Source organism: Callithrix jacchus, chromosome 9, assembly GCF_049354715.1.
Source record: "Callithrix jacchus isolate 240 chromosome 9, calJac240_pri, whole genome shotgun sequence".
NCBI lineage: Eukaryota > Metazoa > Chordata > Mammalia > Primates > Cebidae > Callithrix > Callithrix jacchus.
Window position 1 is genome coordinate 127,064,377 of NC_133510.1, and position 17,983 is coordinate 127,082,359.

Genomic DNA, 17,983 nt, shown 5'->3' on the forward strand with positions numbered 1-17,983 from the left:
GGGAACTGTTAAACGGACTCCTGGGCCAGCCCAGGAGACTTGCTCAGGCCCATGGAGGGTCCCCGGATTCTGGTGCACAGCCAGGTGTGGGAACCACTTGTTTGACTCCCTAACACTCATTTTCATTCAAATTCATGAGATGAGCCTTGTTACCTGCTTTGGGTCGCTGCTGGCCAATCAAAGCCCCGCAGATGGAAATCTCGATTGTGAAAGCTAGATTAGTCCCAGAGACCCAAGCAGTTTAATTATTTTAACTACTATACATGTTCAGAAAAATCTCTCTTCCATAGTTAATCTCCTCTGGACAAAAAAGGAGGAAGCCCGTCTCTTAAAATCCAGTGATCCTTTAAGACATAATTTAATTTGTTTTATTCATTTATTTTGATACAGGGTCTCTCTCTGTCACCCAGGCCGCAGTGCAGTGGTGCAGTCTTGGCTCACTGCAGCCTCAACCTCCTGGGCTCAAGTGATCCTCCTGCCTCAGCCTCCCAAAGTGCTAGGATTACAGGCATGAGCCACCATGCTGGGTTTAAAACTTATTTTTTGTTTTAATGCAGGAAATTCTTGAAGAGTATAATGAAAGCAACACCAAAATGAACTTGGTTCTCTTCGACGACGCTCTGGAGCATTTAACCCGGGTGCACCGCGTCATCCGCATGGACCGTGGCCACGCCCTGCTGGTCGGGGTAGGGGGCTCGGGGAAGCAGTCTCTTTCGAGGCTGGCTGCCTTCACAGCTGGCTGCGAGGTCAGTCCATGTCCCCTCCCAGAAATAGGTTGATGATGCCACTCTCTGCAGTTAGCGGTTCATGTACATACTGGAACAATCCACAACAGATCGTAACAGGATGTTTTCATAGAGTGTAGAGGTGGGTGTTTTTGCCTTGCTTTAGGCTTGATCTTATATTTTAACTGAATAGTCAAAGCTTTGACTTAGGATGGGGTTATATCCCGATAAACTCATCATAAGTCAGAAATATCGTGACTTGAAAATGCGTTTAATATCCCGATAAACCCATTGTAAAGTTGAAAAATCCTAAGTGGAACCATTGAATTTGGGGACCATCTGTATTGTCTTGTTTTTAGGCTGGAGAATGTCAGATCAAGTTAGAAAGTCAAACACAAGCAAATCCCTTGGAAGGTGATGTGTGTTCCTATGGGGAGGGCTTGGCCCGAACCTCAGTGGACCCGTCCTATGGGGTTGGCAATTTGCTGGCTGCCGTATCTGCACAGCCTGCGTCCACAGATCTGGGTTAATCTTATAATCTTTTATTTTTAAACAGTTTTACTGAGATTGAATTCAAGACCATGCAATCTGCGCATTCAGAGCATACAAACCAGTGCTTTTCGGCGTATTCACAGATCTGTGCAACCATCACCACAGAATACTTTAGAGCATTTTTGCAGCATTGGCCACAAAATGTGGTGGTTCATGCCTGTAATCCCAGCACTTTGGTGGCCGGGGCAGATGGATCACTTGAGGTCAGGAGTTCGAGACCAGCTTTGCCAACATGGTGAAACCCCATCTCTGCTAAAAATACAAAAATTAGCCAGGCATGGTGACAAGCACCTGTAATTCCAGCTCCTCAGAGGCTGAGGCATGGGCATTGCTTGAACCTGGGAGGCGGAGGGTTGCAGTGGCTGAGATCGTGCCAAAGCACTCCAGCCTGGGCTACAGAGCAAGATTCTGTCAAAAAAGACAAAAACATTTTTGTGGCTTCAAGAAGAAATCCCATGCCCTTTAGTGATTACCGCCCTGATCTCTGCACCCTCCCCTCACTGAGCCCTAAGCCACTAACTACTAATCTGCTTTCTGTCCTATCATCTTCCTGTTCTGGACTTTCATATGAACAGTGTGTGTGTCCATTTTGTGTCTGGCATCTTTTTTAGTTCATGTTGCACGTGTATCAGTACTTCAGGCCAGGAAGCCTCCCTTGTCTGACTGTGCCTGTTTCCTTTACCCATCGCTGGACACTGCTGCTTGCGCCTGTTGGCTTTGTGAACAGTGCCGCTGTGAACTGCCATGCCGCCTTCTGTGTGGATGTGTGCTTGCATTGCTCTTAGGGATGCTCCTGGGAGCGGAATGGAGGGGCCCCATGATGAGTCTATGTTTAATCATCTGAGGAAGCTCCAGGGTGTGGCTGCACTGTTTCCATTCCTACCAGCAGCATCTGAGGGTTCCTATTTCTCCACAGCATTCTTAGAATTATACAGGCGCCACTTGCAGCTTCCACAGGTAACTCACCTGCAGGGCCTCTGAAGTGGAGGCATGCCCTGTGCACTGAGACGTCATGTGAAGAAGAATCATCTCCCTAATTTGCCCTTTTCTCCCAGACCCTTCATTAGTTCTCTGGTATCTGACTTCATCCACTATTCAGGTCTTCCATTGTCCAAATGCCTCTGTTTTCACCTCCTGTTTTATGATACACATGTGTGCTTATAATATTTTTAACTTACAATGGGTTTATAGAGACGTAGCCCCATCATACGCTGAAAAATATACACTAAAATGCAACTAGTACCTAACAGCAGCTACCTTTAGGTGACATTACAAATGATCTTTATTTTATTTAGATGTTTTTGCATCGCTTGAATTGTTGCAATGGGATTATGATATTTAGAGAGAGAGAAATGAGTGAGTCTGTAACCGTTGTGATGATTACTCTGTGCAGTGGACTGAAGGTTTGTCTGCACCTGCTCTGCGTGTGTGCTGCAGGACAGGGTCCGTGTTCAGCCTCTGTTCTTCTCAGACACTCAGACACTCAGCTACCCGTCATGTCTAGCTCAGACCCCTTTGACAAGCTACCTTTTGAGAAGATACTTCTTGCTGAAAGGTCATTTTCATGACCCTTGTAGCAAGTAAGAGGTGTTCTTTTGCATAGACTTTCGTGTTTGTCTTTGGCGTGTTTTCTGGAAACAGTTTTAACTCAGCATCATCGCTGTTACCACAGAGAGTCTCAGGCTGTTCAGGCTGTTATAACAAAGTGCGGTAGACCGGCTGGCACGTGGACAGCAGACGTTTGTTTCTCACCGTTCTGGAGGCTGGGAATTCCAAGATCAGGGTGCCAGCATGGTCGGGCTCCAGAGAGGGCCCTGTCCTGGATTGCAGATGGCTGGCTTCTCATGGTATTGTCACGTGGTTGGATAAGAGCAAGAAAAGTCCTTGGGGTCCCTCTTATAAGGGCACTAATCCCATTCATGAGGGCTCCACCCTCATCACCTAATCGCCTCCTAAAAGCCCAGCCTCCAAATACCATCACACTGGGGCTTATGATTTCAACACAGGAATTTTTTTTTTTTGGTGGGTGGAACAAACGTTCAGTCCATTGCACGGAGTAGGAATCGCTATTGGGGCCGGGTGCGGTGGCTCACGCCTGTAATCCTAGCACTTTGGGAGTCCGAGGTGGCTGGATCACCTGAGGTCAGGAGTTTAAGACCAGCCTGGCCATCATGGTGAAACCCTATCTTAAAAAAAGAAAAGGAAGAAAAAAAAGAATCGCTGTTGGTGTGGGCTCACTCATTTCTGTCTCTAAATGGAATAATCATCCTGCGACGATTCAAACAATGCAGAAACGTCTACAGAAAATAAGGACCGTTTGTAATTCCATCACCTAAAGATTGCCGCTGTTCGGCACCAGCAGCATTTTAGTGCGCACTTTTTCTTTTATAAAATTCTTTTTCTGTTATTTTAATTTTTAGTCTGGGAACCAAAGGGATAATATGCACTTTTCAACTTACAATAGGGCTAATGTCCCAGTAAACCCATCATCAGTTGAAAATATTATAAGCTAAAAATACACTTTTGATTTATATATTCAACTACAGTGGGTTTATCTGGATGTGACCCCATTGTAAGTTGAGGATTGTGCTGAACGCGCAGCACTTTTACGTCACGGCAAAGTCAAAAAATTCTAAGTTGAACCACAGGAGATCAGGGACCATATGTGCGTTCATATACAAACATATCTTCTTCGCGCCAGCAGCGGGTTAATGTGAGGTAATGGAATATAGGTTATGTAATTTTTCCCTGCTGTCTCACTGCATCTTTTCAAGTCAATAAATATGTGTTTACATTGTCTTTGGACAGACTGGACAGTATCCCAGTGTTTGGATATGCCACACATCACCCATCTCTGCTGGCGAGCATTTAACTTTTTCCTTGTTTTTAAATTACAGTGTAGCGATGAACACCTTTGCTTATATATCTTTGAATATTATTCAGCTTTTTTCCCCATAGGATCACTTTCTTTAGAAATCGGTAAGTTGGCGGGTTAAAGGGTATATGCTTTTTCAAGGCTTTTGTTGTGTGGCGCCAGATTTTGTATTGGAAAGGTTGGACCGAAAACCACGTGGAGTTTGGCTTCTTGGAGTGGAAAGGACCCCAGGATGCAGGACACAAGGAGAGGCAAAAAATGTCCTTATTAACAACCAAGCACCTCACCACAAAGGGTTATGCTAATTTATGCAACTGGCAGTGTCCGTTTTCACATACCCTTGCCAATACTGGATAGTGTCATTCTGATATTTGCCAAGATTATAGGTGGAAAAGGTTCCATTTTAAATGACCCTTTCTCCAATTAATAATAATGAATAGCCTTTTAGACATTCATTGGACATTTACCTTTTCTCTTTTGAGTTGCTCTTTGTATACTTACTGATTTGTAAGAACTCTATATAGAAGAGCAATCACAGTTCATTCAATGAATCCAGCTTCCAATATTTCACAAATATTGGCCTTTTACTTAAGGTATTTGTAAAAAGGGAAAAATGAATATGCATGATCTACCTTTAAATCTGATCAAATACATAATTGAAATCATTTATTATTAAAATGTAACTGTTTTGCAATTGTTTTCCACATTTTTCTGTAGGATAAGACATTCCCCCCAGGAAAGTTTGTTTTTTGTTTTTCTGCTGATTTGTCCTGGTGAACTGGAGGCAGTTTTCCCTGAAGCAGTGCCTTGGGGAATGGCAGAGAGGACGTTGGGGGCAGAGATCTGGAGGAGGTTGAGAACACACAGGGCTGTGTCTGGGCCCTAGGAAGCAGAGAGGGTTAGGTGGTGGGGCCAGAACAGGTGTTCAGAGAGTAGTGCCAGAAGCTGCTGGGGAGGGGAGGCGGCTGCACTTGGGAGGGGTGAGGAAGGTTTGCAGGCGACAGGCAGAGCTGGAGACCAGAGTCTGTTGGCCGGAAGGCATCCTGGTTGTTTGCGTGTGTGCATGTGCGTGTGTGCATGTGCATGCGTGCACGTGTGTGAGCGTGTATGCTAGGTCATGCCAGGGTGCAAGTGAGTGTGTGGCTGAGTGTGAAAATGTGGGATTGACCATGTGTGTGTGTGACAGTGTGAGTGAAGCGTATGTGTGAATGCATAGGGTTGAGGGAGGTAAGGAACGGGGAGAGAGCTCTCGGTTCCTGGAAATCTGATATGTTTCTGACGTTTGCTGCTTACAAGGAAAGTTTTAATTTCTACTCTGAGCTAAAAGAAACACTCGAGCAGAAAAAGTGTGCTTGAAACTTGTGTCCTTCACATTTACACCGATTTTGTGTGTACGTTGGATTTCATGTGTACATTGGATTTCCTGTCTAGAAGTTAAAGTGTGTGCCGATTTCTCTTCTGTACCCATTTTCTCGCAGCGTCTAATGTTCTGTAAACTGCAGTATGTGGCTGGCGCTCACCTCGGTGCGTTCTTCACCACTTGCCTCTGTTGCTGGTCTCATGGGGCTTCCCCCTCCTCTGTTTCATGACAGGGAGTCCCTTCCAGACCTGTGCCCTCTGTACTCTTCCCCCAGTGTCCTGGCCCTGGAGCCCGCAGGGAAGGGAGGCTGATGGAGGTGACTCGTGGGCTGTGTCTGTGCCGCAGGTGTTTGAGATCCTACTGAGCCGAGGCTACTCGGAGAACAATTTCCGGGAAGACCTGAAGAGCCTGTATCTGAAACTCGGGATCGAGAACAAAGCAATGATCTTTCTCTTCACGGATGCCCACGTGGCCGAGGAGGGCTTCCTGGAGCTCATCAACAACATGCTGACCTCAGGTACAGCCAAGGCCAGTGCCCGCTGTGGCCGGCATCTCGGTCATCTGAAGGGAGGTGGCTTTCTTTAGCAGTTACCACCTCCAGACACTGTGGGTGGTTCTGTGCGGTGTCCCTGTTCCTCCCTTGACGAGGCTCCTGAAATAGATCTCATTATCTTCCTTGGCTCCTCCTGTCCTGGGAGTCTCCCAAGTGTGCCCCCTTCTCTCCGTCAGCGATGATGGCAGTGCCCCTGCGGTAAGAGCAGGTGGTATCTGAGCATCTGCCTGTGCCCCAGGGCATGCTAAGTGTGCATCATGCATTCCACACAAACCTGATGAGAGTCTGGGTGTGGTGGCTCCCACCTGTGATCCCCAAACTCTGGGAAGCCAAGGAAGGAGGATGGCATGAGCCCAGGAGTTTGAGACTGGGCAACATAGTGAGACCCCATCTTTACAAAAATATTTTTTATAAGTTAGCCAGGCATGATGGCCTGAGCCTGTAGTCCCAACTACTTAGGAGACTGAGGCAGGAGGATTGCTTGAGCCTGGGAGGTTGAGGCTACAGTGAGCCATGATCATGCTATTGCACTTCAGCCTGGTTGACAGAGTGAGACTCTGTCTCCAAAAAGAAAAATACAAAACACAAAAACCAAAAAATCAAACCTGATAGGGAAGGTATCGTTAACAACCTCACATCACAGCTGAGGAAACTGAGGCTCAGGGCTGCTGTAGAGGGCTGAGTGGTGGCTCTGCGAAAGACACATCCTAGTCCTCAACCCCTGGAACTTATGAATAAGACCTTTTAAAGAAAGAGTCTTTGCAGGTGTAATTAAATTAAAGATCTTGAAATGACATCCTGGATTTAGGGTGGGTCCTAAATCCTGTGGCAGCTGTCCTTATAATAGAAGGCAGAGGGGGATTTGTGACACAGAGGAAAATGTCCCGTAAAGATTCTCACAAGCCATGGGACACCTGGAACCACTGGAAGCCAGAAGAGGCAAGGAAGGGTTTACCCCCGGAGCTTTTGGCAGGTTACCCCGAGACCTTGATCTCAGGGCCTCCAGAACGGCAAGAGAGTAGGTGTCTGTATGTCTTGTCTTAAGCCACTCGCTTGTGGTAATTAGTCATGGTTGCCCCAGAAAACTACTAGAGATGCCACCTCCCTTATCCAAGGGCACCTTGCTGGGAAGGCACTGAGGGGGGACTGGAACCCAGGACTTTTAGCATCTTAGCCACCCTCTCAACCACGTTACTGTGTTGTGATCCTGTCTGCCCTGGGGCCCTGCTAAGGTCCATGCTGACTTTGTCTGGCCTAATGGCTTACAGGGACCTCTTGTTTTTCCCAGGGATCTATTTCACTGATTGCTTGTTTGTTTTAGCAACTGACCATATTCATTATTGTATTGCTGTGTTATTCATTGAGCCCCAGCCCCCCAACATTTACGATAAAACATTTCTAACACGACAATGAGGCTGAAAGAATCTTTTCTGTGAACATCTGCCGGCATGCCGTCTAGATCCCTCCGTTCACGTCTTACTGCACTTGCTTTATCACGCACCTAAACACCTTTCCCTCCCGCCCTTCCTGCTTCAACCCATCTCATTTTTAGATGCATTTCAAGTCAATTGCAACGTCACTGCTCTCCCCGCTAAATGTGTCTGCATGCCACTATCTAGAGTTCAAGTTTTGTCTGTTTTCTTTTGATGTAAAATTTATGTATGTGGAAATGCACACTTTAAGTGTATATTTGCTGCATTTTGATCATTGGGTTTTAAATTGCATCTGTTTCAGTGGGTTGTCAGCTCTTTGAGAGGAGGGATCGTGCCATCCACCTGGATATATTCCACAGTGTTTATTCGAGACACTGGGTTTGGTAGGGAGTAAGATGGTCATGACCTCTGCCCTCCTTGGAGCACACGCTTCAGGGTGTGAGTGGCTTTAAGGACAAGAACAGATACGCAAAGAGATACAGCACTTGCAGATTGTGGTAAGGGTCAGGAGTGCAAAGGGAGAGCGTGGGCAGAAGCCGTCTCAGGGCAGGCAGGGAATGCTTCACTGTAGAGACTCTTCAGCTGGGACCTGAGAGGTGGTGTGTGATCGTGCTCCCTATGGCTGCTGTTACAAATTTTCCCAAACAGCACAGATTTATTCCTTTATGCGCCTGGAGGTCAGAAATCAGAAAAGAGTCTTAAGGGGTTAAAATCACGGTGTTGGTAGGGCTGGTTCCTTCCAGAGCTTCCTGGGGAGACTCTGTTTCCCTGTCTCTTCCAACTTCTTCAGGCCACCAGTATGAGTTATTACAGCAAAAGGACACAGAGCAATGTCAGCAGAGGGAAAAGGCGCATGAGGGACCCTGGGGAAGACCAGTCTCAAGCTTCAGAGTCCTCTCCCCGGGGAGTGACACAGGACATGCTTAATCCCCCGAGTCGTGGCAACTCATGTGAAGTACCGTCCACCAGGAGAGCTAGTCAGAGACTCAGTGCTCAGGGTTTTTATTGGGGCTGCTCATGTAGGCACTTCTACCTGGCATGTGCCAAAATCCCAGATGCCTAGAGGGAGAGCAGGTAGTCAGCATAGAATACTCTGCTTACACAAGCTGTGTGGGCACAGTGTATTATTAGGCTGTTCTTGCATTACTGGGTAATTTACAAAGAAAAGAGGTGGCCAGGTACAGTGGCTTACGGCCTGTAATCCCAGCACTTTGGGAGGCTGAGGCGGATAGATCACGAGGTCAGAAGTTCAAAACCAGCCTGGCAAACATGGTGAAACCATGTCTCTACTAAAAATACAAAAATTAGCCAGGCTCAATGCAGGCCTCTGTAGTCCCAGCTACTCCTGGAGGCCGAGGCAGGAGAATCGCTTGTATCTGGGCAGCAGAGGTTGCAGTGAGCCGAGATTGATTGCACCACGGCACTCCAGCCTGGGCAATAGAATAAGACTCCATCACAAAAAAAAAAGAAAAAGGAACTTTATGTGGATAACAGTTATGCAGGCTGTGCAGGAGCATGGTGCTGATTTCTGTGGAGGCCTCTGGAAACTTACAGTCAAGGCAGAAGGTGAAGTGGGAGTGGGCACATCACCTGGCCAGCGTAGTGGCAAGGTTGGGGGAGGTGCCACACGCTTTTCAACAACCAGATCTCATGAGAACTCCCTCCTTCTCACAAGAGCAGCACCAAGGGGGTGATGCTAAACCATTCAAGAGAAATCTGCCCCCATGATCCCGCCAGGCCCCATCTCCAACACTGGAGATGACAGTTCCACATGAGATTTGGTGGGGACACAGATCCAAACCATGTCCCATGTTGGGCCACTCTTATCAGTGAATCCCTTCAGGGATCTAGTACCCAGGCGCCAGCCCTGGGCCCTTTCAGAGGTGAGCGGCCGTGGCCTGCCACGTTAACACTTCCCTGCACGGGAGAACGTTGGAGACTGCATCCAAACGTATTGGTAATTTGAAATGGCATAGATACAGGAAAAGAGCAGTCCACACAGCCATGGGTTTCGGCCGCATGCTGTTGGCATCTGGGTCTGGGCTGTTCTTTGTTGTGGCGGGGCCGTCCTGGGCACTGTGGGGCGTGCGGCAGCATCCCTGGCTTTCACCTATTAGATGCCAGTAGCAATCTCCCTGCCAAGTTGCAGCAACCAGCAACAGCTCCAGACATTGCCCATAATTTCCTGGGGGGGCAAATCAGCCCCACTGTGAATCCCTGCTTCCTCCTGCTCTGTGTGCTCACCTGTGATGCTCACACTCATCCTCCTAGCAAGTTGGTGGCATCTAGGATCCCCATTTGACAGACAGGAGCTGGAGGCTCTCCGGACTCATCACCTGCTGCTATTTCCATGCCTTCTGCCACTTCAATCTGCGCAAGACAGGTCATGACCCTGGGACTCAGAGGTCACTAGCATGTCTTCGTTTTCTAGGAATCGTACCTGCGCTTTTCCCTGAAGAGGAGAAGGAGTCTATCCTCAGTCAGATTGGACAGGAAGCTCTGAAGCAAGGCATGGGCCCAGCCAAGGAGTCCGTGTGGCAGTACTTCGTGAACAAAAGTGCAAACAACCTGCACATCGTCCTCGGCATGTCGCCAGTCGGGGACACCCTGAGGACCCGGTGCAGAAACTTCCCAGGTACCCTCAGTGGAGCCTGCAAACCCGTTTCCCCTGCATTGGCAAGGTGTGTGGGTGGGGGTCTGTCTGCACCTCTTGAGGTACCCCCAGCAAAGCAACACGAGACATGGCCATTAGGTGGAAATGTGGGCTCTGCACTGTAGTGTGAGCCTCGCTGCCCGTGACGGGTGCTGGCAGGCGTAGGTGATGGCCTAAGGCGAGGGTGCACCCACGCTCCTGCACACGAGACCTGCAGTGCATGGAGGGTGGCTTCCTGCTTCCATTTTGGAAAACTCCACCAGCCTCGTGCCTGCCTTTAGAGCAGAGGTTCCTAATGGGTGGGGTAGGGGCAGGGGAGGTTGGCCTCCAGGGGACACTTGGCAATGGCTGGAGACATTTTTGGTCATCACGCCTCAGGGGAGCATGTGGTGTAGTACTGGCATCTGGTGAGTAGAAGCCAGGGATGCCACGAAGCACCCTACGGTGCACAGCCAGCCCCTGCCACAAAGGGTTAGATTCCACGTGTCAGTAGCGCCAAGGGTGAGAAACTCTGCTTTTGATGAACTGGATTTGGACACATTTCACTCATTCACCAACTTGTTGGCTATTGAAGACAGCATCCATGTTCTTGAGTGTCTCAAGGTTGCAGAGTGAACATCTTTTTTTTTGTCTGACAGTGTCACTCTGTCACCTAGGTTAGAGTGCAGTGGCACCATCACAACTCACTGCAGCCTCGACCTCCTGGGCTCAAGTGATCCTCTCACCTCAGCCTCCCTAGTCACTGGGACTACAGGTGCACACCACCATGCTGCCTGGCTGATTTTTGTTGATTTTTTGTGTGTGTGTGAGACAAGGTCTCACCCTCTTGCCCAGACTGGAGTGTAGTGGTGCGATCTCAGCTCGCTGCAACCTCTACCTCCCGGGTTCAAGAGATTCTCCTGCCTCAGCCTCCTAAGTAGCTGAGATTACAAGTGCACACCACTACTGCCTGGCTAATTTTTGTATTTTTAGTAGAGATGGAGTTTTGCCATGTTGGCCAGGCTGGTCTTGAACTGCTGACCGCAAATGATCCACCTGCCTTGGCCTCCAAAAGTGCTGGGATTACAGGCGTGAACCATACACCCGGTCCTGATTTTTGTATTTTTTGTAGAGACAGGGTCTCACCATGTTGCCCAGGTTGGGAGCATCTTTGTAATTTCTCTTTCTTTTCAAGGTATGGTAAATAACACTGGTATTGACTGGTTCATGCCCTGGCCTCCCCAAGCCCTCCATGCAGTCGCAAAGTCATTTCTAGGTAAGTCTCAGCTGTTATGGGAACTACATTATCGATACAACGAAGCAATTTTTTACTATCGCTTTTCTGACTTTGAATTCTGGTCTTGTAGATTTCTTCACCAGAAACCCCTGCGGTGACAAATGGCTTTCAATTTAGTTCGTATGTTTTTGGTTTATATTTGGTGTTTTAGTCTAAAGACACTTCAGGAAACTTAACAAGGACAATGTAGGTTAAATATTGATTAGGTGTCCTCCACAGCAGCAGTTGGCAAAACCATGCCTGCTGTCTAGTTGGCCCCTTACTTGCTTCAGTAAATAAAGTTTTATTGGTACACAGCACAGACTCACTCATTAATTAACATATTGTCTCTGGCTGCTTTTGGCTACAACTGCAAAGCTGAATAACTGCAACAGAGACCAGATGAGCACTGTTTGCCTGTTTGTAGGAAATGTGTGCTGGCCTCTCCCCAAAGAATGCTTCAAGGGCAATTCGGTAAACATTCTGCATTTGCCCTGAATTTCTAGTGTTTCAGACACCTGAGGCCTTAGATATTAATTTTAATCTTTGAATAAGAAAGGAAGTCTGTCTTTAGGGAACATATTTTTTTTTGGACCTAACTTGAGCAGATTTATGATGAATGACACTGGGTAACCTTGAAAATAGTTTCAACTTATAAATCTGTACTCAATCAATCAATCAATGTTCCTATATATAAGAAGAAATCATAAGTTTAATCATAATTCAGGTTTTTGGGGAAAGGAGCCAAGAGAATGACTCTTTTCTGATGATATATCTCAGGTCCAGATGGTAAATATTTACAGCCTTTCTGCAACTACTCAGTACTGCCATTTGATCATGAAAGCAGTCATAGACAACATGTAAGTGAATGAGTATGGCTGTGTTTCAATAAAACTTTATTTACAAAAGCAGGGGGCGGGCTGGATTTGTCCTTTGGCCTGTAGTTGGCCAGCCCCGATATAGATGTACTGTTGTTCTCAGAGGTGTATTTGCCGTTTCCATGTGTGAAATGCTTGCGTTTGGTTTCAGTATTCAGTGTTTCAGCATCATAAATAATGCTGCCTTGAATTTGCTTAGAACTTTTTTTTCCTTAGAATTTATTCACTGGAGGCCGGGTGAAGTGGCTCACACCTTTGGTCCCAGCACTTTGGGAGACGGAGGCAGGTAGATCATTTGAGCCCAAGAGTTCAAGACCAGCCTGGGCAAAATGGTGAAGCCCCTTATTTACTAAAAATATAAAAATTAGCCAGGCGTGATGGTGGGTACCTGTAATCCCAGCTACTCAGGAGGCTAAGCCATAAGAATTTCCTGAGCCCAGAAAGCAGAGGTTGCAGTGAGCCGTTTGTGCCACTGTACTCCAGCCTGGGTAACGGAGTGAGACCTTCTCTCTCTTTCTCTCTCTCTCTCTCTCTCACACACACACACACACACACACACACACATACATACACATATACACATATACACAAAAAGAATATATTTCCTGGAATTAGATGACTATGTCCAAAGGCACAGATATTTGTGAGGCACAGTGTTTCCTGCACACTGCAAAACAGGCTCTGGGGCTGTGTTTTGCTAACCCCGGTATAATTCAAGACCAGCTCTGCAGAATCTGGATGAATCAATTCTTTCAATCTGTCTTTCCTTCCTTCATTTTAACATGAGACATTCTCTGCATTGAGCTGAATGCATGTAACAGTTTGTTAGGTAATCCAGGCCATGTGATCTTGACATTGGAAGCCATCATTCATTCTTTCAGCAGGTGTATAGGAAGGCCCACCTTTGCTGGTATGTGCTGGGTGCCGTCCAGCAGTGGGTGACTGAATAAGTCCACCCAGTCCCCGGGTTTCAGGGTCACAAATTGCTGTGGTCCTGAAAAGCCACCAATAAGTGATAGCTGTCCTTTTCTTGTTCTATTAAAAATTTTAATATCATTTTTTATTATAGTAAAATACACGTAATGTAACATTTTCCATTTAAAGCATTTTGAAATGTACATGTGGCACTAATCGCATTCATAATGTTGTGAAACCAACACCGCTATCTATCTCCAAAACTCTTTCATCATCCCAAATGGAACTCCATACCCATTAAGCACTAACTCCCCACACCCCTCCGTCCAGCCCCTGGCCACCTCTGATCTACTTTCTGTCTGTATGAATTTGCCTATTCCAGAGAGGTTTTGTGTAAGTGGAAGTAGGCAATATTTGTCCTTTGGTGTCTGGCTTCTTTCACTTAGCATAACGTTTTTGAGACTTATCGATGTTTTCGCATGCGTTGGAACTTCATTCCTATTTGTGGGTGAATGACATCCCTGATACAGACAGGACACATTTTGTTCATCTGCTACTCTGCTGATGGATGCTTGGGTCATTTCCACCTTTTGGTTATTGTGATAGTCTGCTGTGAACATGGGTGTACAAGAATTTATTTTAGAGTCCCTGTTTTTTAGTTCTTTTGGGTATATACCTAGGAGTGGAATTGTTGATTCATATAATAGCTCTATATTTAACTTTTTGAAGAATCCCTGATTTCCTTTCTTAAGAAGCATGGCTGGGTGCAGTGACTCACGTCTCCAGTCCCAGCACTTTGTGGGGCCGAGGTGGACCGATTGCTTTAGCTCAGGAGTTGAGACCAACCTGGGCAACATGGGTGAAACCTCATCTCTACAAAATAATACAAATAATTATTTGTAAGTCCCAGCTACTTGGGAGGCTGAGGTGGGAGGATCACCTGTGCCCGGTAGATGGAGGCTGCAGTGAGCCATGATCGTGCCACCACACTCCTTCCTGGGCAACAGAGTGAGACCCTGTGTCAGAAAAAGCAAAACCACAGTTTTTATTCCTTCTTTTCCAGGGTATAATCCAATGATCCCAGCAGAAAACCTAGAGAATGTGGTGAAGCATGTTGTTTTGGTCCACCAGTCCGTGGGGCGCTACAGCCAACAGTTTCTGCAGAAGCTGAGGCGCAGCAACTATGTCACTCCCAAGAACTACCTGGATTTTATTAACACCTATTCAAAACTGCTGGATGAGAAAACTCAGTATAATATAGGTAAGACTTGGGGATGGGGTGGTTGGCAGATATCATTATTATTTATGGGCAAGGATTCGAGCACTGATCTTTCTTTTAGTAAGATCGGGCATTTTCAGTATTGAGGCCAAGCAAAGCACGTCTTGGATTTTGCATCTTGGATCAATGCTTCCATGTGGGTAGGACCCTGGCATATCCTTATTATTTATTTATTTATTTTTAACGTGGAGTTTCGCTCTTGTTACCCGAGCTGGAGTGCAATGGCGCGATCTCGGCTCACTGCAATCTTCCGGGTTCAAGCGATTCTCCTATCTGAGCCTCCTGAGTAGCTGGGATTACAGGTTTACGCTACCATGCCTGGCTAATTTTTTGTATTTTTAGTAGAAATGGGGTTTCACCATGTTAGCCAGGCTGGTCTCAACCTCCTGACCTCTGCCTCCCAGAGCGTTGGGATTACAGGTGTGCCCCTCTGCGCCTGGCCGGCATGTCCTTATTTTTGTTCTCAGTGTTGAGTCATATACTTTGAAGCTTTACATTTTCACCACATTAGCAATTTTTGAACTTTTATTTTTGATCTCAGAGATAGGGTCTCTGTTTCCCAGGCTGGAGTGCAGTAGTGCAGCTGTGGCTCACTGCAGCCTCTCCTTCCTGGGCTCACATGCTCCTCCCACCTCAGCCTCCTGAGTCACTGGGACCCCAGGTGCAGTCACCATGGCTGGCCCACATTAGAGATAGTGTTTCCTGCATGCTTTGCTGGACAGGGCTTTTTAAAAAGTGCTCTGGCTACTGGCCAAGGGAAGCACTGTTTTCAGAAATGCATTCATTTTGGCCGATGCTGTCCCAGTGTGGCAGTGGGGGTACCGAAAGATGCATGCTGTCTTGTAAAAATGCTTTCTTTTGTTTTGGTTAAGCTGAAGTTAAGCGAATCCCAGTGAGACCCCTGAGTGTGTTGGGAATGGTGGCCACCTTGACGATGAATGTGGGTACCCTCTTTCCTCAGCTCAGTGCAAGCGTCTGGAGGGGGGTCTGGACAAGCTGAAGGAAGCCACCATCCAGCTGGACGAGCTGAACCAGAAGTTGGCTGAGCAGAAGATCGTGCTGGCTGAGAAGTCCATTGCCTGTGAGGCTTTGCTGGAGGAGATCGCCATCAACACCACTGTAGGTGGGTAAGGGCTGGGGCCGGGGCAGCCCCTCTCCGCATCCCCAACACTGCCGTGGGTGAGTGAGGGCAGGGGCTGGAGCAGCCCATCCCTGAGCAGGGCAGAGCTCTGCCGGGACGTCCCTGTGAAACTGCTTGTAGGCACTGAGTGTGCCATCTTTGACCCTGTGATTCCTGTTTCTTTTGGAATTCCATGTTCAGCCAGTCTTGTCCCCTTTCTTTTTTCTTTTCCTTTCCTTTTTTTTTTCAAGATGGAGTCTCACTCTTTCACCCAGGCTGGAGTGCAGTGATGTGATCTTGGCTCACTGCAACCTTCACCTCCTGGGTTCAAGTGATTCTCCTGCCTCAGCTTCCTGAGTAGCTGGGATTACAGGCATGCACCACTACACCTGGCTAATTTTTGTAAAAATTTCAGTAGAGACAGGATTTCACCATGTTGGTCAGGCTGGTCTCGAACTCCTGACCTTTTGATCCACTTGCTTTAGCCTCCCAAAGTGCTGGGATTACAGGCACAAGCCACTGCGCCTGACCTCATCCCCTTTCACAAGCACTGAGATGCGACCATACGCAGGCTCCTGTGCTCGTAGCCTGAGGATGTGCCCGAGAGTGGAAAAGTCACTTCACCCTCAGTGGGCTGGTGACCTAAGTCCATGGGATTTAAATGACCTAAGCCTTGGCATCAACCATGCAGGACTTTCTTGGTTCTCCTTGAAGCTGTTTCAAGGTTCTTCCTTGGGCCGCTTCCCTCGGTCTTTGTGGCTAAGCTGCTGTGTCACCTGTGCTGTCCTGCTCTTGACGATTCTATGCTCTCACGATGTCTCTCAGGACAGCTCCTGGAGCCCACAGCTCCGTGCCTGGCCTCTAACCCTCCTCTCTAGGTCTTTGGGCTCCGGGCTTCTGATGTGTGCCCTCCCCAGCCCATTCCCAGATTCCTGAGATGCCCGTCAACCTGCCTGCCTCTTCCTTCTCCTGCTGGTCTGTGTTGGTGTTGCCGCTAAGTGTCATCTCGGTTCAGTTCCTGGGTCATTGCACCCGGCCCTGTGCACAGGATCAATTTGTCATTACTCTGGCAACAGCACCCTAACTTGGTGTTGGCAAACTGCCTCTCCCGACTCCCAGTGCCTGCCATCAGGATGGGCTTATTCCAACCCTGGTGGACTAGTGAGGTGTTCTCTGGGACTGCACATTTTGAATCAGCCAGCATAGAGACTGAAGAGAATGTATGTGCATTTACTGCATGGCAGCGCTGTGAAGAGATTACATTTGGTGCCTGAGCCCAGATCCTTGAGGTGCCCCCAGCTGATATGTTTCAGCATCTTCCATGTGAGCTACCGTATCTTCTTACAGCAATTTCACATCGTTCATAACTCGACCATTGTTAGCTTCTGTTGCTTGCAACCAAAGCAACTTAATCCATTGAGCTCCTTTCCTAGGAATTTGTGGCAACTCCCTGCTGCCTGTTTTGATGCCGAGGCCTCAGTGTGGCCATGAAGGATCCCATCAGTTCCTCCGTGTCGTCTTGCCTACCTAATTTCTCATGACACCTGCCGCCTGCGCGCAGCATCCCTTCTTCATGCCTGCGTGACTCCTGCAGTAACTTGTTTTTCTCTCCCTTTGCTCTGCTAAGAATATCCACACCACTTCTCTCTTCCTATCCACGTTTCTTCTTCCAGAACTTTGATCAAATGCCTCATTCCCACATAGCTACACTTTGCTTTGATCTGTCTTTTAAAAACTATACATTCCTGGCCAGGCATGGTGGCTCATGCCTATAACCCCAGTACTTTGGGAGGCCGAGGTGGGAGGATTACTGGAGCCCAAGAGTTCAAGACTAGTCTGGGCACCATAGTGAGACTCTATTAAAAAAAAATTAGCCAGTGTGGTGGCATGTGCCAGTAGTCCCCGCTACTTGGGAGGCCAAGACTGCAGTGAGCTGTGATTGCACCACTGCATGTCAGCCTGGGTGACAGAGGGAGACCCTGACTCAAAAGTGAAAAACACTCTGTATTCCCAAGGGTTCCCTGTATGGGTTTAACGGGCAGAGACCCTTGCTGAGTTTGCACCCGCTAGATGTAAAACTAGATTGGAAGTGTCTTGAAGGAAGCTGTTATTCCAGGGATCTTCTGTCCAGTCAGCAGATACTGACTTCAGCTTCATGCCTGGCACCAGGGTGGGGAGAGTTGGGGCTAGGAATGGAATGAGATGCAACCCCTGCCTGGAAGAAGCTCACAGCCAGAGAGCCCCCGCCCAGGGCCCAGGCTGCAGTTTGTACTGAGGATGAGCTGTTACCACCCCCATGTTTGGTGCTGCTCCCATCTGTGGTTGCTTCGGCATTGCCATCAACCTTGACCAGGGTCACCTTGCTTGCACTTGGAATTTTGGAGG

The 17,983-nt window shown here is 47.7% G+C and overlaps 1 protein-coding gene across 7 annotated transcripts in view; it reads left to right on the top strand.

The window, feature by feature from the left end:
- Positions 1-17,983, top strand: part of DNAH10 (dynein axonemal heavy chain 10) — a 173,561-nt gene that overhangs the window by 120,574 nt on the left and 35,004 nt on the right. For all 7 annotated transcript variants that reach the window (XM_078337642.1, XM_035258092.3, XM_035258094.3 and 4 more), the window contains 6 exons: positions 558-746; positions 5,858-6,029; positions 9,930-10,133; positions 11,326-11,406; positions 14,263-14,460; positions 15,440-15,601. In XM_078337642.1, the coding sequence (XP_078193768.1) occupies positions 558-746; positions 5,858-6,029; positions 9,930-10,133; positions 11,326-11,406; positions 14,263-14,460; positions 15,440-15,601 (1,006 nt within the window). The remainder of the gene's footprint in view (positions 1-557; positions 747-5,857; positions 6,030-9,929; positions 10,134-11,325; positions 11,407-14,262; positions 14,461-15,439; positions 15,602-17,983) is intronic.